The 22,280-nt window shown below is 38.9% G+C and overlaps 1 protein-coding gene across 1 annotated transcript in view; it reads left to right on the forward strand.

The window, feature by feature from the left end:
* Nucleotides 1-22,280, forward strand: part of LOC138146721 (aldehyde oxidase 2-like) — a 133,295-nt gene that overhangs the window by 55,478 nt on the left and 55,537 nt on the right. The window contains exons 14-22 of the mRNA XM_069068822.1: nucleotides 1,525-1,709; nucleotides 5,859-6,042; nucleotides 7,186-7,278; nucleotides 12,425-12,594; nucleotides 13,066-13,180; nucleotides 16,106-16,228; nucleotides 18,188-18,284; nucleotides 20,259-20,383; nucleotides 21,234-21,367. Of these exons, the coding sequence (XP_068924923.1) occupies nucleotides 1,525-1,709; nucleotides 5,859-6,042; nucleotides 7,186-7,278; nucleotides 12,425-12,594; nucleotides 13,066-13,180; nucleotides 16,106-16,228; nucleotides 18,188-18,284; nucleotides 20,259-20,383; nucleotides 21,234-21,367 (1,226 nt within the window). The remainder of the gene's footprint in view (nucleotides 1-1,524; nucleotides 1,710-5,858; nucleotides 6,043-7,185; nucleotides 7,279-12,424; nucleotides 12,595-13,065; nucleotides 13,181-16,105; nucleotides 16,229-18,187; nucleotides 18,285-20,258; nucleotides 20,384-21,233; nucleotides 21,368-22,280) is intronic.

Genomic DNA, 22,280 nt, shown 5'->3' on the forward strand with positions numbered 1-22,280 from the left:
TCATCATCAGAGGGTGGTCAGGAATGGCCAGAAGCAAGACAGTTGTGGCGGCTCTAGGAAATCTTACACAGAGTGTTAGGTTCCTTTAGTTTGCCACCAGTTACAAATTTCTATAGGCTCATTTTTAGAGTTGATGGTGCAGTGGATAAGAGTGTGGGTCTGGAGCCAGGAGTTCAGATCTTGTCTCAGACATTTCCTAGCTGTTGTACAGCCAGGACAAATCATTTCATCTCTTTTTTTGCCTCAGTTTCCTCATCTATAAAATGGGAAGATAATAGCACCCCCCACCCCAGGGTTGTTATGAGGCTCAAATGTTATGAGCTCAAATGAGATTATTTGTAAAGCATTTAGCACAATGCCTGGAATATAGTAGACACTATATATGGTCATTCCCCTTCCCGTATCCTATTTAAGATTATTGGAAAATAAAAATTATTTTTACCCACAAAAGAATTTGGCAGATTGAAATCTGTACTCAAAGCAAGCTGCCTAAAAAATTACCAATCTTGCCAGGGTTTTGCTATCCTTATGGGAGGACTAGAAGAAATGATAGGGATAGGAACTGAACCTATAAGGTCATTAGTATAGGGAATTCCCAGATGAGGAAGCTCCTTCCACCAGGGCAGGTACACTCGTCTCTGCACAGTCTTCAAGTTGCCTAGAGCCCTGAGAAGTTAAGTGACTTGCCCAGAGTCACACAGCCAGGATTTGTCAGAGACAGAACCTGAAACCAGGCCCTACTGGCTCCAAATTCAGCTCTCTGTCAACCATGTCTATACTGTCTATGATACTTGTGAATAATAAAGTAATTGAAACATAATTGAAAATGTATTTTAATAACTTTCTGTGCTGGGGAATGTTGACCCCTGGGAAAACATAGCCTGTGACATTGTAATGTACAGTACAACTGTCCAAGTATCTTTGTGAGGGGCTAGTCACTACTTTGAGTAAATAAGAGAAGACAATAGAACCTCTCTAGAGTCAGGTGGACCTGAGTTCAAATCTTACCTTAAACACTTAGCTGTGTAACCCTTTTCTCTCTCAGCCTATGTCTTCATCTATAAAATGGAAATAATAGGAGCGGCTAGGTGGCGCAGTGAATAGAGCACCCGCCCTGGAGTCAGGAGGACCTGAGTTCAAATCCAGTCTCAGACACTTAACACACACAAAAAAAAATTAGCCATGGGCAAGTCACTTAACCCCAATTGCCCTACCTTCCCCCCTCAAAAAGCAAAAAAAAAAAAAAGGAAAAACAAAAAAATAAAATGGAAATAATAATAGCATCTACATCAACCAATCAATAAATATTAAGCACCTACTGTGTGCCATCTACATCTAAGGGCTGTTGTGAAGATCAAATGAATTAACCTAAGTGAAGTGCTTTGTAAATGTTAAAGGTCTGTATAAATGCTAGCTGTCATTATTCACTTAGTTGGGGTTGAGCCACTCTTAGGACTAAAAAATCTAAACTGTGCTTCTTTGCTTCGACACATCTAAAAATCCCAACTGATTTTGTTTCCACAGTGGGAATTTGTAGCAGCATTCAGACAGGCCCAGTGTCAGCAAAATGCCTTGCCCGATGTTACCTGTGGAATGAGAGTCCTTTTCAAAGAATGCACAAACACCATTGCAGGCCTTAACCTCTTCTATGGGGGCATAGGATCCACAACCGTCAGTGCACATAAATCCTGCCAGCAGCTGCTAGGAAGGTACTGTGAGTGCATGTGTGTGTGTGTGTGTGTGCTCAATGTGAAACAGACCAGATCAAGGTGGCTAGGCAGTGCAGTGAATAGAGCACCTGCCCTGGAGTCAGGAGGACCTGAGTTCAAATGCGGCCTCATACACTTAACACAAAACTAGCCCTGTGACCTTAGTCAAGTCACTTAACCCCAAATGCCCTCCAAAAAGCAAAAAAAAAAATAGAATCAGTAAAAACAAATGATGTAAACAGTCACAGGTTAATAGATATAAAGCTGGAAGAGACCTAGAATTCATTTAGACTGACCCCCACATTTTTTTATAGATGTGATCCAGAAATTTAAATGACTTGACTAAGGTCACATAGGTAGTAAATTGCAGGTCTGGGACTCGAACCCAATGCCTCTGACTCTAAATCCAGACCACCTCTTTCCACTGTTCCATGCTCCTTCCATCAACAAGATGTCATCTTGTAACTATCATGTGAGGATGAACTTACCTTTCTATTTGGTACTATTACACCTATTAAAGTTTAACAATTTATTGAATACAAGATATACATAAAAGTTCTCTACTAATAGATAGTCGATGTTTTGATTCAATTTGACAGTTTTATTTAGCACCAAATATGTATCAGGAACACAGCTAGGTGGTGTAGTGAATGAAGAGCCACACCTGGAGTCAGGAAGACCTGAGTTTGAATTTAGTCTCAGATACATACTAGGTCTCAGGCCTGAGCAAGTCACTTAAACCTGTTTGCCTCAGTTTCCTCATCTGTAAAATGAGCTGGAGAAGGAAATAGCAGACCACTCCAGTATCTTTGCCAAGAAAACCGCAAACAGGGTCACAAAGCGTCAGACATGACCGAACAGTAAAATGTATTAGCACTGCAGGGGATAACTAAGACAAAGAAAAGTAGGCAATAGTGCAGTTGGGAAAGCATTAAACTCAGAGTCAGGGTTCAGGTAGGCCTCCAATGCTTGGTAGCTATTTGACCTGGTTAAGGGCAAGTAACTTAACCCTTTCTGAGTCTGAGTTTCACCATCTGTAAACTACTTACCTGGTAGATAGGGAAGGAGACTTCCTGATACAGGGGATAGAGTATTGAATTTAAAGTTTTGGGTTCAAATCCTAACTCTACCACTTACTACCTTAGGCAAATCATTGCATCTCTCTAGGCGTTGGTTTCCTCAATTGTACAACAAAGTGTCTTGGAAATATTAGAGTTCTATTTGTCAATTATTATTATTAAAGATAATCAAGACAGTCCCTGTCCTCAAGGAACCAGTAAAGGACAAAATGCACATGTATAAGCATGATTTTAAGGAGAATTTGAATCATTAGAAAGACACAAAAGGGGGTGGTGCAGTGAATAGAGCACCAGCCCTGGAGTCAGGAGTTCACATCCAGCCTCAGACACTTAACACAAAAACTAGCCATGTGACCTTGGGCGAGTTACTTAACCCCAATTGCCTTACCTTCCCTCCTCCAAAAAGCAAAAAAAAAAAAAAAAGACACAAAATACTATGGGGAAAGGGAGGAGAGAAATATTCTCTCCCCGTTCCCACTCGTCATTTGAGCACACATGCATACAAGGACACACACACATGCACACACACACACAATTGAGGGGCATAAAGGAAGCCTTCCAGAAAAAGGCGACATTTGAGCTGGGGTTTGATGGCTGCTTTAACAGATTGAGATGAGAGGAAGGACATTATAGGTAAAAGAAACATTATAGGTAGGTGAGAAAATATGGGATATGTTCAAAGAAGAAAAAAGTCTAATTTGGCTGGAACAAAAAACACCTTAGGGCCAGACCATGACAGGTCTTGAATGCTCAGTTAAAGACCTAGGGCAATTAGTAAAGTACTAGAAAAATCAAAAGAAAAATATGTAAAATGGGTATACATGGAGTAGATCTTCATTATTTGAGGATTCTATATTTGTTAATTCACCTACTCACTAAAATTGATTTGTAACCCCAAAATCAGAACTTGTGTTACTTTCAGGGTCATTCATGAGTATGTGCAGAACAATAAAAAATTTGAGTTGCCACCCCACACTCCCAGTCGAGGTTCAACAAGGCGATGTTCTGCTGCTTGCTTCAGCTCCCTTACTGCAAACAAGTGACCTTTACAGGGTCTAATTAATGCCAGGGTTTTGTTTTGTTTTGTTTTTGCATTTTTGTGCTGTTTGTTTGTGATTTAGCTATTTTACAATGGCCCCCAAGCATAGTGCTGAAGTGCTGTCTGATATTCCTAAGTGCAAGAAGACTTTGTAAGGCACAAAGACACTACATGTGTTAGAGAAGCTTCATTCAGGCATGAACTATAGTACTGTTGGCCATGAATTCAACGGTCATAAATCAACAGTAGGGTTGTTGTTATTGTTCAGTTATGTCTGATTCTTCATGACCCCATGGACCATACTGACCATGGGGGTTTTTTGGCAAAAATGCTGGAGTGGTTTGCCATTTCCTTCCCCAGTGGATTAAGGTAAACAGGGTGTATCAGCAAGCACCCCAAGTGTCCTCAGGGTGGCTGATAATACAGGTTGCTGGATCTGCTTTGATAAAGGAAGGAAACTCAAAATGGGTTAACAAGCTTATTTTAATCAGTCAAATATGTATTGTTTGCCTAGTTCAGGGGAAAAAGAATATTTTTCAGAATATACAGACAGAATTATCAAGACAGAGAAACAGATCAAGTAGACAGATTTCCAGACTGTACAACCATTACATCCATACCAAATCAACATCTGGGTTTTTCAAAGCCGGGGGACTCTCAACAACGGCTTCCCAGAGTTTCATCTGATCAAATCACAGAACACTTCTCAAAGTGAGCCCCAAAACAAAGCCACACATCAGGGCCTATATAGCCTTCTCCTGGCTCAGAGAATGTAACAACCTTATTGACTCACGGGGCCAATCAAAAAGTATCTACTGAAAAACAAGCCTCCCACCCCAGGCTCCAGGTGCACTTTAGCCTAGGGGCAGGGAAGATCTTAAAAATTTACATTCCCATTACACAGGATTACACACTGGTAATTGTCTGGGGCCACATTTGAACTCAGGTCTTCCTGATCCCAAGCCCAGTACTTTATCTACTCAGTCATCTCACTGCTTTGTAATAAGATTCAGCCAGGAAAAAAAGAAGAGGAAATTTGCCTATCTGTTTGTAAGACCACTCTGGAAAGTGCTAAAGTAAATATTACAACCAGAGGTTTGCAGGAACCTAACCCTGTATTTCCCCAGGAGGAATGGGTCAATATTTACTAATTCAGTGTTTGTAGCAACTTTATAGAAAGTAACTACTTCAGATGACAAGAACCAGCAGTACTTACTGCAGTTCTGATGAAGGAATTTAATCATTATTCTATAATTAAACATTATTTAATATGTTAATTATTATATTACCTAGTTGAGTTACCACCTTTTATACCAACAGTGAATTAAATGTGGTTTAATGCTGATTTGTTGGGTAAATCAACAAATTTCCAATCCAACTTTTGGGAAAAGGACAAGGTGATATAGGATAGATCATCATCCATATTGTGGGCCCTTATCCCTTCCTTTCCCCCATTACATACACCTTGTATTGGATTCTTTCAATGCATCTTGCAACCAAAAATCAACTCCCATCTCGAATTTAGACTGAGTTCCCTCTAGACAAACACCATGTCCAATTCTGAATTCTTTCAGGGTACACAGAGAAAGGCAACCTTGGATCAAGTCCTGTCTTAGCTGTCAACCTGGGCAAGTCACTTAACCTCTTAAATCTCTAGGTAACTAAGACTATAAGTTAGAGAAAGGGTATTGGCCTCTATTAGTAGATGAGTTTCGTCATCGAGGAATTTCCTATGCTAATGAAGTCATGGACCCAATCTCTGTAGACCCTATCTCTCTATTCAATAACATCAACCCTAATCATATATTCATGTATCTCTTAATTGTTCAAAGCAGTAGAAAAGGACCAGTGGACTAAATAAATGTTCTCTTTTTGAAAAGTTCTAACAAAATTGTGATTCTAAATTGTAAAAAAATTTTTAAATAAATAAAATATATCTAAAAAAATTATACTTTTACTACCTGGCATTTTATAACACCCATTTCATTTGGAAATACAACTTAGTTTGCTCTTTGTTTTTCTCCCTACCAGGGCCTGGAATACATTGATACTAGATGAAGCTTACAGACTGATCCTGGATGAAATTTCTCCCTCAAACTCAGCTCCAGGGGGAATGGTGGAATTTAAAAGAACCCTCATTGTCAGTTTCTTCTTCAAATTCTACCTGGAAGTATTACAAAGACTAAAGAAAATCACTGAGATGATCTCTTTCACAGTGAGTGCATTGTCTTGTTATTATACTTGGCAGATATACATGTACAAGCCTCCTACCATCACTTTCCAAGCTTTATTAAGTATGAGTCAAGCTGTTACTTCTTGTCAGTAGCCAGGCAGTCTTCCTCTAGAAAGACTGTCTACAATACTAGTTGGAATTCAGAATATTGATGCCTTCTTCCTTCCTTCCTTTCTTTATCTTCCTTCCTTCCTAGAAAATGGAGGAAGTTAGCCTTCTCCCACTAACACCTCAATACACAGTTTATAAGATCAGCTATTGCCCCTTGGAAGGCCAGGTGAGCTTGACCCTGGGAAAATGTAATATAGACAGAAAAGACAGAGAGATAAAAAGAGGAAGTGTTACAGAAGGGAAGCTTATATTTGGGAGGCACCATAGTATAGTGGAAAGAATGCTGAATTTGGAGTTAGCTTACTACACTGAGGCTTCCTGGACCCTGGGCCCTCTGCACCACTGGGTTAGTGTATCCATTCAGAGTGAGATGTATATGATAAGCCAGCCTAGGCTTTGAATGAATATGAGAAGGCAGCAGAGTTTTTCTGCAATATTGTGCAATAAATGCCTTTTGTATTCATTTAGCTTGGATGGAGCCATAGGGCATTAGACTGTCACAGCCTTTCCAAGAGAAAAGTTAATATTGATTTGAGTATTGTTTCCAGAACAAGAAGTGGAAGGGCATGGGGAAGAAAGGGAGGTATATGCACATGCACAGCACTGAAACAGATGGCAACATGTTGTGCTGTCCTGGAAGAAGGTTTAAAAGGAACCAAACCATGTTCTAAAGCCAGCCAAATATAGTGGGTTCAGTGGGCTCACTCATCCCAATCAAGGTGGAGTCCCAAGGCTGAATGGATGAATTCCCAGTGGGGATGAGGGAAGGGGGGAGGGGGGGGAGAAGTAGAGAGATCAGATCCATAAGGCTGTTATTCCACATGTTTGAGAACATCAGGGCAGAATGAAAGCTTCCCATACTAGGTATTGCACAGATTCCTTCCTTTTTTCTCTCCTGCAGATATTTAGGACTTCTTAGGCCCTTGATACACTATTAAATTAATGGAGAAATAATATGATACAGAGCTTGACTTGAGCATAATTAATATCTTTATATTTTTAATTATCTTTCAGAATAGCCATCGATATCTTGACATTTCAGAGACGTTCCTAAGTGCTCTGGAAGAGTTTCCTGTCACAATATCCACAGGAGTCCAAGAATTCCAAGTCAGTGGTTTAGTCAATCAACTGGTTGGTTAACAAGCACTTTTTATGTGCCAGGCATTGTGCTAGGTGCAAGAAATAAAAAGAAAGACAAAAGACAACCCTTGTTCTCAAGGTCTCTTGATCTAATAGGGAAAACAACATCCAAATAACTATGTACAGATAAGACATACACGAAATAAATTAGAACTAATCAACAAAAGGAAAGGCAATAACATTAAGGGAAATCAGGAAAGGCTTTTTAAAGAAGGTGAAATTTTAGCTGGGGCTTAAAAGAAGTCAGGGAGGTCAGGAGAGAGATCAGTAGTCAAAGAATTCCTAGCATGGGAAATAGCCAATGAAAATGCCTGGAGTGAGGAGATAAAGTATCTGGTTCAAGGATCAACAAGGTGGCCAGTGTCACTGGATCACAGAGTATATGTAGAGGGAGAAGGAGAGTAAAGTATAAGAAGACTGGAAAGGTAGGAGGGTACAAGGTTATGAAAGCCTTTGAACTCTAAACAAAGGATTTTATATTTGGTCCTGGGGGTGATAGGGAGCCACCAGAATTTTAAAAGTAGAGAAATGACGTGAACAGACTTATGCTTTAGAAAGAGCACTTTGGCAGTTAAGTGAAGGATGGATTGATTTGGGAAGAGACTTGAGTTAAGGAGACCAACCAGAAGGCTATCCAGTAGTGAGGTAACAAGGGGATAGTCTAGGGTTGTAGCAGTGTCAGAGAAGAGAACGAGGCATGTGCTAGAGATGCTAAGAAGGTAGAATTGATAAGACTTGGAAACAGAAAATGGGGGGGGGGGGGGGGAGTTAAGAGTATGAGGTCAAGGATGATACCTAGATTTCAAGCCTGAGTGCCTGGGAGGATGGTGGTACCCTTGATAGGAAAACTGGGGAAGAGCTTCTGGAGAAGATATGTTCAGTTTGGGACCTGTTAAGTTTAAGATATCTATAAGACATCTAGTTTGTGAAGTTCAATAGGCAGTTAGAAATGAGAACCTGAAGGTTAAGAAGGAGGTTAGGACTGGATAAGTGGATCTGAGAATCATATGAACAGATAATAATTGAAACCATAATATTGATGAGATCACCAAGAAAAATAGGATAGAGGAAGAAAAGAGCCCAGGACAGAGCCCTTTGGAATACCCACAGTTAGAGAGTGTGATGGATGGTCCAGAAAAAAACAAAAATAGAGGAGTGATCAGACGGGTAGGAAGAGAACCAGGAGAAGAATAGTGTCACAGAAACCTAGAGAGAAGAGAATATCAAGGAAAAGAGGGTGATCAACAGTATTGAAGGCCAGGGAAAATTGTATTTACTCTTTTAAAAATTACTTTATTAATAATTAATTATTAATTTTTATTATTTTCCTTTGTTAAGAAATAAAATGAGCATCTCCATAATATAGTGGAATAGGGGGGAAAAGATGATTGCACACAAAACTGCAAATCTATTATGTACAACTTGCTATTCCTTTTAAATATATAATGTTAACATATAACCTTCTTTTTTAAAATCCTACCCCCATGGCTACCACAAATATGTGTGTGTATATATTCTATACATACTTCTATTTATCAGTTCTTTGGATATAAATAGCATCTTCCTCCATAGGTCCTTTCTAGTTAATTTGGGTATTTAAAATAATCAAAATGACTTTGTTGCTCAAAGTGCTTCTTTTTTTTTATGAGCAATTGGGGTTAAGTAACTTGCTCAAGGTTACACGGCCAGGTGTTTCTGGGTGGGTGCTAAGTGTCGGAGCCCAGATTTGATCCCCAAGTCATCCCAACACTGGAGCCAGTGCTCTTACTCGCTGTGCTACCTGGCCGCCCCTCAAAGTGGTTCTTAAAACAATATTGCCATTACTATATAAAATGTTCTTTTGATTATGCTCATTTCACTCTTCATTATTTCTTGCAAGTCTATCAATGTTTTTTTCTAAAATCAATGGGCTCATTATTTATTATAACACAGTAGTATTCCATTGTGATCCTATACCACAACTTGTTCCATCATTCCCCAACTGATAGGCATCTCAGCAATTTCCAATTCTTTGCCACCACAGAGAACTGCTAAGAATATTTTAGATCATATAAGTTCTATTCCTCTGTTCTTGATCATCTTTGGAAACAGATCTAGTAGTGGTATTGCTGGGTCAAAGGATATAGGAAGTTTAGTAACTCTTCGGGTATAATTCCAGATTGCTCTCCAAAATGGTTAGACTACTTCACAGTTCCAACAGTGAATTACTGTCCCAATTTTTCCACATCCCCTCCAACATTTGTTGCTTTCCTCTTCAATCATTTTAACCAGTCTTATGGGTGTAAAATGATATCTCAAGGTTGTTTTAATTTGCATTTCTCTAATGAATAATTATTTAGAGCATTTTTTTTCACATGACTAAATTGTTTTGATTTCTTCCTTGGAAAACTGCCTATTCATATCCTTTGATCAATTTATTTACCAATTTATTTGTTTATTCCTTGGAGGGCCACTTGCTTTTCATTTTTAAAATTTTGTCTCTCAGGTTCTTATTGTTTTATGACTTTCTGTAAGGGGTCAAATTTTTCTTTTAGACTAAGATTTAAGTTTAAAATCAAGACTGGCCAGAATATGCTGCCACATGTCTAAACAGCTTGATATCAGGATTTCCTGAGATCATCTTGTCCTCACAAAAAAAACCTTCCCTACTCAGCTCCATGAAATGTGAATGAGACATTGATTTTCTTAGCTTAACCTCTCAGAGCCTGTTTCCTCCTCTATAAAATGGGAACTAATAATACTTAGTCATTTATAACTTAGTATGAATGTATTTGCCAGATTCTTTCCTTCAAGCGGATTTTGATAGGGGTCAGAAATGGGGAAGAACATCGGAGGTGTAGAGGAAGTAAGTAGATAAGACTGAAAGGGGAAAAGGCACAGAAAAGGGGAAAGTAGAGGCATCAAACACCAGCTTCCTCTATTTCATCTTGCTGCTCTTATCTAAGCTATCTATGAAATAGCAAAAGGACATTGAAACTCTGAATATATATTTTCATTGTCTTGGTTATAATTACATAAAGACATTGTAGTGTATGCTCCAGAGTATCAAACCACAGCATCGTGGCAGAATTCCTTATTAGTGTTTCATCTGTATTTATATTACATCATCCTGTTTCCGATAGTTAACCTGATATAGGGCAAATCTATCACCTCCTTCTCTTAACATCACTGGCTTCCATTAAAACTTAATTCAAATCCCTCCCCCCAGCCTTGTACAAGAGGCCTTTTCTGGTCCCCCTCCCCTCCAACACTTGAGCCTTCCCTTCTACCTCCTTTCTACTCTGAAAGATTACCTTCTTCCTACTCTGTATCTTGTATTTATCTGTTTGTTCACATGTTATCTCCCCCATTAGAAAGTAAGCTTCTTGAGGGAATTGACTATTTTTGTCCTTCATTGTGTGCCCAGTGCTTAGCACAATGCCCAGCACATGGTAAGTGCCAAATAAATGCTTGTTTATCCATTGGTTTTCTTCTTTTGCTGAATCATAGTTTTCTTTCTTTTCCTTTCAGTTCTTTATTACACACAGTACTACTATAAATATTCCCTCTGTCTTTGTCTTCCTTGGTTAGTTAAATGCCTATTGTTGGTATGACTGGGTCAGAGGATATGTCCATTTTAGTGATTTTTTCTAGTACAAATCTAAATTGTTTTCAGAACAAATGGATGAATTTACAACTCCACCAACAGTATATGTTCTCACAATCCCCTCAGAGTTTACATTTATTTTTTGTTATCCTCAAAAGCTTTGTAGCTTGGTTAATACCTAACAACTCCACCACCACCACCACCACCGTGCAATAGTATTTTATTTCTTTTCCAATTACATGTAAAGATAGTTTGTGAACATTCACTTTTATGAGATTTTGAGTTCCAAAGATAGCAAGTAATCTAATATAGGTTATACAGGTACAATCATATTAAACATATTTCCACATTAGTAATGTTGTGAAAGAAGAATCAGAACAAAAGGGAAAAATCACAAGACAGAAAAAAAAAGTGAAAATAGTATGTTCCAATCTGCATTTAAACTCCAGAGTTCTTTCTCTGGATATGAATAGCATTTTCCATCATGAGTCTTTTGGGATTGTCTCAGATCCTTGCATTGTTGAGAAGAGCTAAGTCTATCATAGTTAATCATCATACAATGTTCTCCTGGTTCTGCTCACTTCATTCAGTATCAGTTCATATGAATCTTTCTAGGTTTTTCTGAAATCTGCCTGCTCATCATTTTTTATATTCCATTACATTCATATACCACAACTTGTTCAGTCATTCCCCAGTTGATGGGAATCCCCCCAACTTCCAATTCTTTGCCACCACAAAAAGAGTTGCTATAAATATTTTTGTACATGTGGGTCCTTTTCCCTTTTTTATGATCTCTTTGGAATACAGACAGTAGTGGTATTGCTGGATCAAAGGGCACACATAGTTTTATAGAACAGTTCCAAATTGCTTTCTAGAATGGTGAGATCAGTTCATAGCTCCACCAACAATGCATTAGTGTTCTGATTTTCCCACATCTCCAACTTTTATCATTTTCCTTTTCCATCATATTAGTCAATCTGATAGGTATGAGGCAGTACCTCAGAGTTGTTTAAATGTACATTTCTCTAATCAATACTTAGACCATTTTTTCATATGACTATAGGTAGCATTAATTTCTTCATCTGAAAACTGCTTGTTCATATCTTTTGACCATTTATCAATTAGGGAATGACTTGTATTCTTATAAATTTGACTCAATTCACTATATATTTGAGAAATGAGGTCTTTATCAGAAATACTGACTGCAAAAAATTGTTTCTCAGTTTTCTGAGTTCCTTCTAATCTTGGTTGCATTGACTTTGTGGAAAAACTTTTTAAGGTAATCAAAATTATTCATTTTGCATTTCATAATGTTCTCTATCTCTTGTTTGGTCATAATTTTGTCCCTTCTCCATAGATCTGACATGTAAACTATTCCTTGCTCTCCTAATTTGTTTATGGTATCACCCTTTATGTCTAAATCATGTACCCATTTTGACCTTATCTTGGTATATGATTTGAGATGTAGTCTATGCCTAGCTTCCACCATACTGTTGCTGATTCATAACATTCTGACTTCTTTTGCAGGGAGTAAACCCTAAACAACCTCCCCATGATCCAGTTGGACGCCCAATTCTGCACCAGTCTGCCATCAAACATGCCACTGGGGAAGCTATATTTTGTGATGACCTGCCTGTTGTGGATAAAGAACTTTTCCTGGTTTTGGTAACCAGCACCAGGGCTCATGCAAAAATCATGTAAGTGGACTCAAGCGTTTCTATAAGCCAATTAAAAAGCATACCCAGATACCATGATATCACACCCCCACCAGAGAAGTGTCCCAGAAAAGTGGCCCAGAAAGTGTCCATTATCCCTGTGGTCCCTCAATTGGGTAAAAACTAGAAGCTAAGATTGGGACAAACCAGTAGATGGATAGATGTGAGGAACCTAAGACACAGGAGCGAAGACAAATCTCTATTAGCCCCTAAACTATAAGAAACACACAAGAAGTGAAAGGAAGGCTTCCAAGAATGAGAGTAATACAATAGGAGAGATCACCAAAACTGTCAGTCTTTTGGCTATTTGTTCTCCTTTCCTTTCTCTACCCTCACCAAATTCAAATCCCCATTTACCTGGGACAGCCATGGACTAAAGTCATGATTGAAAGAATTACCGTGGACCTCAGTGGCCACTGAGACTGCAAACATTCTCAATATTTTCTTTCCAAGATCCATTGATGCATCTGAGGCCCTTGAACTACCAGGTGTGGTTGATGTGATAACAGCTGAGGACATTCCAGGTACCAATGGCACTGATGAGGACAAACTGCTTGCTGTAGATGAGGTACTGTATATCTTCATGGGTAGCTCTGGGGATAAGGTAACAATAGTCTGCCTCCTGTCTAAATTCCCTCAAATACCTGTACATTCCAATATTGGAAATCCCAACTCTGGGTTGGAAAGAGTCAGAGTCTCCACCCTTTCCAGCCTCCCCTCTTTTCCCCTTCATTTCTCTGCTCAAAGTTCCTCTCTTAGAATCAAGGAGCAAAGCTTGGTCCTGTGCTTTACAATCTTCTCATCTACCAATCACATAATTTTATATATTCTCCTTACCTATGTTTATCTCGTCCCTCTCCTAAGCTGTAGGCAGGGATCAAGTCTCATCTAAACTGTGTATCTCCCTCTTGAGTCTAGACAATCAACAAAACAATAAATGAAGCGATGATTTGGTTTGTTGATTTCTGAAGTATAAATTCTCCTGCTGATCAAGTCTCATCTAAACTGTGAATCTCCCTCAGAGCGTAGGCACAGTAGGCACTGAATAAAATGTTTATTCAGCCAGGAATTAGAAGATTCTAGCCTTGGTCCCTTCACTAACCATGGGGCACCTAACCATTGTGGTGCAGGGACACTGAATCTGAAGTCAGAAGATCTGTATTCAAATCCTATCTCCATTACTTGTTACCTGTGAGACTTTGGACAAGTCACTTAACTTCATTGAGCCTCAATTTTCTCATATACCAAATGAAAGGTTGCATTAAATGACCTCAGAGGGTCCTTGAAGCCTTTGATCTTATGATTCCATGATTTTATTTCATATTTCCCCAATTAGGCAATTAGGTAGCTAAGTGGAGAGAGTGCTGTACTTGGAATCAGAAAGACTTGGAGTTTGGATCCTATCTCAGACACTTACTGTCTGTATCCCTGGGCCAGTCACTTAACCTCTGTCAGTTTCAGTTTCCTCATCTGTAAAATGGAAATAATAATAATACCTACCTCATGTGGTAGTTGTGAAGATCAAATGAAATAACATATATAAAAGGCTTTGCAAAACTTAAAAGTGCAATATAAATGCAGGTTATTAGCAGGATCTGTAAAACAGAGAGAATAATACCTGCTTTCTTGACTTAAAGAAGGCATGAAGGACGATTGTATGAGATAATATATATGGAAGCGGGTTGGAAAGTACACAGTACTATACATATGAAAGGTATTATTTTGAGTGGAGACAAATATATGTCAGAAGAGCAGACAGCAGAAGACAGGAAAAGTTTAAGTCTTCCCTCTTATTTAAGCTCCCCACATCCTCTCATGGAAACCCACAAGGCTATTTTATGTGAAAGTTGCCCCTTGCTGATCTTTTCATGCTGAAGTCTTCTTTCATCAAAACTTTTTTAAATGTACCAGTCATCACTGATGAATAATGCTAACCCCCTACTGACAGAAAGGCGATGGACCCAGGGTACAGAATGAGACATATTTTTGGACATGACCATTGTGAGAATTTGTTTTGTTTGACCATGTATATTAGTTGCAAAGGGTTTTTTTTTTTTGCTTTTTTTTTTTGGAGGTGGGAAGGCAGGGCAATTGGGGTTAAGTGACTTACCCAAGGTCACGTGGCTAGTAAGTGTTAAGTACATGAGGCTGGATTTGAACTCAGGCCCTCCTGACTCCAGGGCCAGTGCTCTATTCACTGTGCTACCTAGCTGCTCTTTTTCTTTCTTTTTTAATGGAAGAGGGATATAGGAGAGAGAAAATGGATTTTTGTTCATTGAAAAAAATAAATTTTAATTTTAAAAAACTTACCTGCCAAGTGCAGAGAATGTTTTCCTCATCACAGAACTGCTCTGCAAATTATTCCATGGGACAGTGCCAGAAAGAAGATGGATCGTTTCTGCCAGAACGCACTATGCACAGAAATCTATGCCCTCTCTGTATATGTTAGGCACTAATGTGATTTTAGTTAGTTTAGTTAGACACTAACCTAGTGATTTCTAGGACAATACAGGATTCTCTAAACTTTTCCCCAAAAAAAGTCTCTTCAAAAATATGGTGTTGGGGCAACTGGCATGGTGAATAAAACACCAACCTTGGAGTTAGGAGGACCTGAGCTCAATCTAGTCTCAAAACACTTAGCTGTGTGACCCTAGGCAAGTCACTTAACCCCAATAACCCCCCCAAAAAAGAATAATATGGTTTTACATCCATAGAGCACACTGAAAGGCTAACAAGCAGTAACATGTTCTTGCCATAGATGTCTGTGTTTATGAGTGTCTACATCAGAGGTGTCTATCTTAAAAAGAATCGGACCCACTAAACCACACATAAGGATCCCTGCAACCATGTATTGACTTAGAAAACTATATATTAACATTATTTATGCTCTATTGTATTTTCATTTATTTTGTTAAATATTTCCCAATTACTTTTTACAATTTAAATTTATTTATTTACTTTTAGTTTACAACATTTAGTTCCACACTCTCTTCAGTTCCCAATTATATATTTATTTGGCTCTGCAGTGCCCTTGGTACACATTTGACACCTCTGTTGTACATACACAAGCATGGTGGATCAATTTTCACAAACATTGCTTAACAATTTATTATAGATTCCTTTAAAAGAAATACTTGAAGCTCTGTGAGCTACAGGTGTAGGTCACCAATAACATATACAAGATTGCAAATGAAAAAATACCTTTCCCTAGAGTAAGCAAGAGTAATCAGGAGCAACTGATTACTACCTATGTGCCCTTGAGCAGGTCACCTTACCTCTATGGGGCAGCTTCCCCCTCTGTAAAATGATAGGTTGGACTAGATGACCTTTAAAGTAACTTCTAGCTCTTAATCTATAATCCAATAAGTCTCTAATTATTTTAGATTATTGTTATTACTTAAACAATCACATCTAAGGAACCAGAAAGGTTGAGTTCAGCAATTCAAATAAGCCAGTGCTTTCTACCTGGTGATTATGTTGGGTCTTCCTGCAGGTGCTCTGTGTGGGGCATATTATCTGTGCTGTGGCTGCTGAGTCAGATGTTTATGCAAAGCGGGCAATTGAGAAGGTGAAGATCATTTACCAGGACCAGGAACCCGTGATTTTCACCATTGAGGTAACCAGGATTTTCAAGTCTCTAGCCCACAATCCTTTCCAAGGATCCTCGTAGAGGGCTCTTTCCGAGTCAACTTCACTGATGAACTGCTTTCTTTTCTTTTTGATAAAGACACAGTTTTTATTGAAAGGAACAATTATTTCCAATCTAGCACCCTCAAGGAATGAGATAGCTCTAGAAGGTTCATAGAACTCACAGGATAAGTTAGTTTAACTCAGAGTTAAGATGGATCTTAAATTATATATCATCTAATTTAGTTACAGAATTCCTACACCATTCCCCAACAATTCGTAATCTGACCTCTGGCTGAAAACCTCCAGTCACTAGGAATTCCCTCTTTCCTAAGGCAACCCACTCCATTTTGGGACAGCTGTTAATTGGGAGGAATTTTGTCCGATCAAGCTGAAATCTGTCTTCCTATAACTGTCTCTCACAAGCCTTATTTCTTCCCTCTGGACCAATACAAAAATCCCCATAGACATGATGACGTGACAGCCCTTAAAACTGATAGTATCAAGGGGGCAGCAGCTGTACCTAGGAGGTCACAAAGGTGCACAATTGCCAGCGGCTGATAAACACAGACCCATTTAATCTATATAATGTATATAATTATATAATTTACATATATAATTATATAATTTTATTTAATTAAAAATTATATAATTTATATAATAAAACAGACCCAGCCTTATTTAAGAGCATCAAATGGAAGTTTGATGCTGACATGAGTGGAAGTGTCAGGATGGAAGGTACGTCTGAGTGTCTTTAAGAGAGAAAAGGATATCCCTTCTGCCCTGATCACCTGAATCTCTGTGAGGTACAGATTTGGGTCACTAACAATGTACTTAGGATTCCGAATGAAAAGAGGCCTTCCCTAGGATAAGTCCTCATGGGAGCAATTTATTAGTACCTGAGAGGCTGAGAGAATAAGAGGAGTGAGTCTAACAACCCTCGTATGAAACAGTCCTCTCTTTGAGGCTTCCTGGGATCTGGAAGAGGCAGAGAAGATTCCCATTCTCTGGATCATCCCTCCATCTCCAGCTGCTACAGCCATTTGCTGCTGTGACTCTTGCTTCCATGCCCTACTTCCTTGCCATCTGTTGTGAACCAAAACCCTCTGGTGTGGTACTAAGGAAGCAGTCTAGTGTCCTGATATTAGGTCCCCTCTACGCCCTTCTGTTTCCAGGGTGCTGCCCTGCCTGCTTCAGTAATGCTTTTACTTGATGAAGTTCAGTTCCTGTTGGAGATTAAGAAAGCTATCCGACCTCCACTTTTTATCCCCAGGAACCCCAACCCTTACTCCTGTTGCTTCAGGCAATTCTAGTTAGATCATGAAAACTTAACTATGAAGATAACTAATGCACATGAGTAAATATAGAATAGACACAAAGAAAATTTAAAAAAATAGTTTTGGAAGGAAGCACAAATTGATAGGTTGACATTATTATTGACAAGGATCATGAAGGAACCCTGGCCCTGACACAACTTTTTGTACCAGATCATTTGGGCAAAAATCCTTGTGTTTCCACTATTAATCTGCCTATGGCCATACATGAATGAATCCCTCTGTGGTGTCCTTTTTGAATATTTTGTGTCACTCAGATATATTCTGAGAACAAGTGGCCAAGTTGGAGATGTCAATGTTTGTAGAGGGAGAAAGGATTGGGAATGATGTGATGGGGATGTGGTAGGATACGCTCTCTCTTCAGAAAGTAAAGTAGAGACAAACTTGGTACTTTCCAGTTGATCCCTCTCTCCCATCATATTTTACATATTTCATTAAAACAAAGTACTCTTTCATCTGCTTGTTCTTTCAGTGATTCTAATTCATTTTTGCTCTGTTTAGTCCTTCTCTAAAATGAGCATTTCAGGAAGTTACTGGTGATTTGCTTAAGAAGAAAACGCTAATGGAAAACAAAGTAAAAATGCATTGCATTATTTGCTTTTTCCTTCATTCAGGATGCAATAAGGCACAATTCATACCTGTGCTCTGAAAAAAAACTAGAGCAAGGAAATGTGGAGGAGGCATTTGAAGATGTTGATCAAATTATTGAGGGTAAGCTGCTCTGTGTAATGAGAATATATCTAATTTAATCATTTTAAAACTTATATGGCATAAAGGCAGAGAATACTCTAATATTCTGATGCATACATGTAAGAACTGGGGGACTCTGGGTCTCCATTGTTTTCAGAAACAAACAAAAAATTAGAATCTCTTACCTGGAAGTGGAACTGGAAAGAGAATTGGGTTTGAAAGTAGAAAGTAGTTTGAAAGCTTAGAAAGACCTAGGCTCAAAGCCCTGACTTGGCCACTTACGGTCACATATAACCTTGAGAAGTTACCCACCTTTTCTGAGACTCAGTTTTCTCATTTCCTAAAATGAGAGGATTGGACCAGATGACCTCTAAGGTCTCTTCCAGCCCTAAATCATCATTATCAATAACAAGACTTTATTAAGCATTTAATATGCTTTGAAAAGGGGATTTATTAAGAAAGGGGATGCACTAGGGAGAAAAAGAAAGGCAAAAACACTGCCTCTACTCTCTAAGAATTCACATTCTACTGGGGGAAACAATATACAAACAACTACAGTATGTATATACAAGATACATATAAATATAGCTATATAGATGCATAGTTATATCAATCCATATATATGTATATATATGTCTATATTTATTTTTCAGTTGTGTCTGGCTCTTTGTGACCCCATTTGGGGTTTTCTTGGTAAAGATACTGGAGTGGTTTGCCATTTCCTTTTCTAGCTCATTTTACAAATGAGGAAACTGAGGCAAACAGGGCTAAGTGACTTGCCCAGGATCACACAGCTATTAAGTATCTGAGACCAGATTTGAACTCATGAAAAAGAGTCTTCCTGACTCCAGGCCCAACGCTCTATCCACCATGCAACCTAGCTGCATTTATATTATGTACATAATTATATGTATATATGTATATACACATATATATGTGTATGTGTGTGTACAGTGTAAAAAAAAGTAATCTCTGAGAGAAGACGCTAATAGTGGGGGAGAAGGAAACTAAAAAGACTTCTTGCAGAATGTGGGATTTGAGTTGAGTCTTGAAGGAGGCCAAGAAAGCTAAGGGGTGAACCATGTCAGAGAAGATAAGGAGGAGTATATACAAGGGATGTTCTGATGGGAGACAAGACTCCACCATTGATTGGGTGAAGGGTCAAGGTTGATACCAAGGTATCCAAGCCGGGTGACCAGAAAGATGGCAGCACCCTAGTGCCCCCCCCCCCGCCTTCCTCAACAACAGACAGGGGAACAGATAGGAGGAAATTATTTAATTTGATTCACTCTGCTATTTATTAACTAGATAACTTGGTCATATCACTTCTCTGGGCCTCAATTTTAGACTAAGAATTCTAAAGTCAGGCCTGACTAGTGCAAGACTGAGGGAATGGAGCAACATTTCCTAGTCCTAACTATTGTGTTTGCTTTACTCCATTGGCACATATGCTAAAATCAGAATGAAAGGCCAAGCTAATCTGCCTGCTTCTGAACTTAAGGCATCTTACCAAATTTATCTTGTTCATCTTACTTCCAACCTATTTGTAGGAATGATGTTATTGGACTTATTTCTTGGGAGAAACAAAGCGAATTTATGCAGACTTTTTTTTAGTTGGAAGCAAAGCCCAGTGGTAAAACCCAGAGTTTAGGGTTGGAAGTACTTGAGCCTGACTTTCCTCCTTCAGGCATTACACAGTATCTATGTCGGAGTAAAGTCAATGAGGCACCAAGCCCAAAGTTCGCCTCAGATCTTCACAATTCATTCCCAGGTCCACTTTACAAGGGACATTCATTCTGCTAAGAACCTACAAATAAATAGGATGTGAATTATCGGTGGAAAAAAATAATAATTGATAATATTAAAAATAAGTGGTAAAAAGGAATCAATAATGAATGTCCCAGGTCCTTTACAAGGCAGTGGTAGCCCTCTGCCTGGTCACACCCTACATTGTAGCTGTGCACCAAGGATCTCTCACGTTTGGGGATTGAACAGGTGAGATGCATGTTGGAGGACAGGAGCATTTTTACATGGAGACACAAAGAGTACTTGTCATACCAAAAGCTGAGGACAAAGAGATGGAGATTTATGTATCGACTCAGGATCCATCCCACGTACAGGTAAGGGAACCAGCATCTTGCCAGTCTCCCTTCACCCTTCCCTTATTTTACCAAGTTGCTGTAAGCCTTTTGAATGATGTAAATTTTACCTACAGGAACCCCATTTCAAACTACTCGATATCAACACAAAGATTAAAGAACTTTACCTCAATTTTCAAAAGGGGAAATCTACTTGTTCACTTTTTTTTTCTAAAGATATGTTAATTTGCAATATTGTTACATGAACTCAAGCTGTTGTTAATCATACTGGTTCCTCTTTTAAAATGCTATTACTCATGTTATTTTAAAGCCTTAATATATACTGTAAGTAAGTATCATAGTGAATATATTTTAACTAAAGAGGTAACTTCTTTTGTAGACCATCAATGTTTGCAGACTCATTTTTATCTCCTTCCAGTATGTCTTAAAAAGTCCTTTGAAAGCCCCTGCCTGGGTAGAAGACCTTGGTTCTAATAACACCTGAGTCAATTTCCCCTCCCTGAAAAATGTCAGCTTCCCACCCAAAAGTTAGCTCAAGGAAGATGAATGGAATGTCCATAAATAAGTCCCACAATTCAATTTAACATGCATTTAAGTGACCACATGAAAAATACTGTGCTGGGGATATTGTTTAATGTACACAAGAAATAAAAATAGAATATACACAATGAAAATGCAAAATAACTTTGGGGGAAGGCACCAGCAACTGGGTGGATGGATCAGAAATAGCCTCGAGGAGATTGATGAAGTAAATGCTTAGCTTTGTTTTTGTTTTACTGATGGCTGGTAGTGGATTCGTTGAGTCCATACTGTGTTTCAGAAAATGCAATTTAAGATTCCCCTGTTACAAAATCACCTATCACTTTTACAGAAAACAGTGTCCTCTGCTTTAAATATCCCCATCAACAGGATCACATGCCATGTAAAACGAGTGGGTGGAGGCTTTGGGGGAAAGGTCTCCAAACCAGCTGTGTATGGTGCAATTACTGCTGTGGCTGCTAACAAGTAAGTGGGGCAAACAATAAACGAGTTGGTGTTGAGAAATGTTTTTGGACACGGCAACAGGCTGACTGTATGTCCTTGGGGAAGTCATGTTACTTCTCTTTCTGTTCTTTGGTCCACTAGTGATCATAACCTACTTCCCAAGTTTGTAATATGGACCAGAAAAAGGCATTGCAGAAGGCTTGAGTGACTATACAAACGTCATGTAGCTAGCAATTCTAGAATACAACTCTCCACTGAACTGGGGGGGAGGAGGGAAAATGGAAGGAACACACCCAGGTTCTATACAGCATGAAAGTAGAAAGAGGGAAGCTATTTTTTCTGCTCTTTCCTTCCTCATCTCATACACTTAAGTAAGGGAAGGAGGGGGAGGGGGAAGGAAAAGAAAAAGGCCCTTTTTCCTTTCCTGGAGACAGATGTAACTTTAAGGCTAAGAAGCCTTCCCTGATTATTTGCCAAGGTCACTCCCTTCCTGTGAATGCTTCCACATTTATGGATAGTTTACAGTGGATTATGTTTAAATTGCTTTTCTTGGGGTGATTAGGTGGCGCAGTGATTAGAGCACTGGCCCTGGAGTCAGGAGGACCTGAGTTCAAATTCGGCCTCAGACACTTACCACAAAAACTAGCCATGTGACCTTGGGCAAGTCACAACCCCAATTGCCCTCCAAAAAGCAATAAATAAATAAATTGGTTTTCTTCCCCAAGTGTTTCATGAATGTTTTCCACCAATCATAAGCATCTCTTCTGTTTCTTTTGATTCTGCACCAACGCCCACATGCCCACACATCCGCATACTTACACCCATAAGATAGTCGCTTGTGGGGTTTGCCTATGGTGGTCACTGGGGTGGGGGGAAGAGGAGGAGGAAATGCATAGAGGCATATAATGAGAGAACTGGAAGCAGCCATCATTAG

Source organism: Petaurus breviceps, unplaced genomic scaffold, assembly GCF_028583685.1.
Source record: "Petaurus breviceps papuanus isolate PSGF00001 unplaced genomic scaffold, PetGlider_PUasm1.0 90769, whole genome shotgun sequence".
NCBI lineage: Eukaryota > Metazoa > Chordata > Mammalia > Diprotodontia > Petauridae > Petaurus > Petaurus breviceps.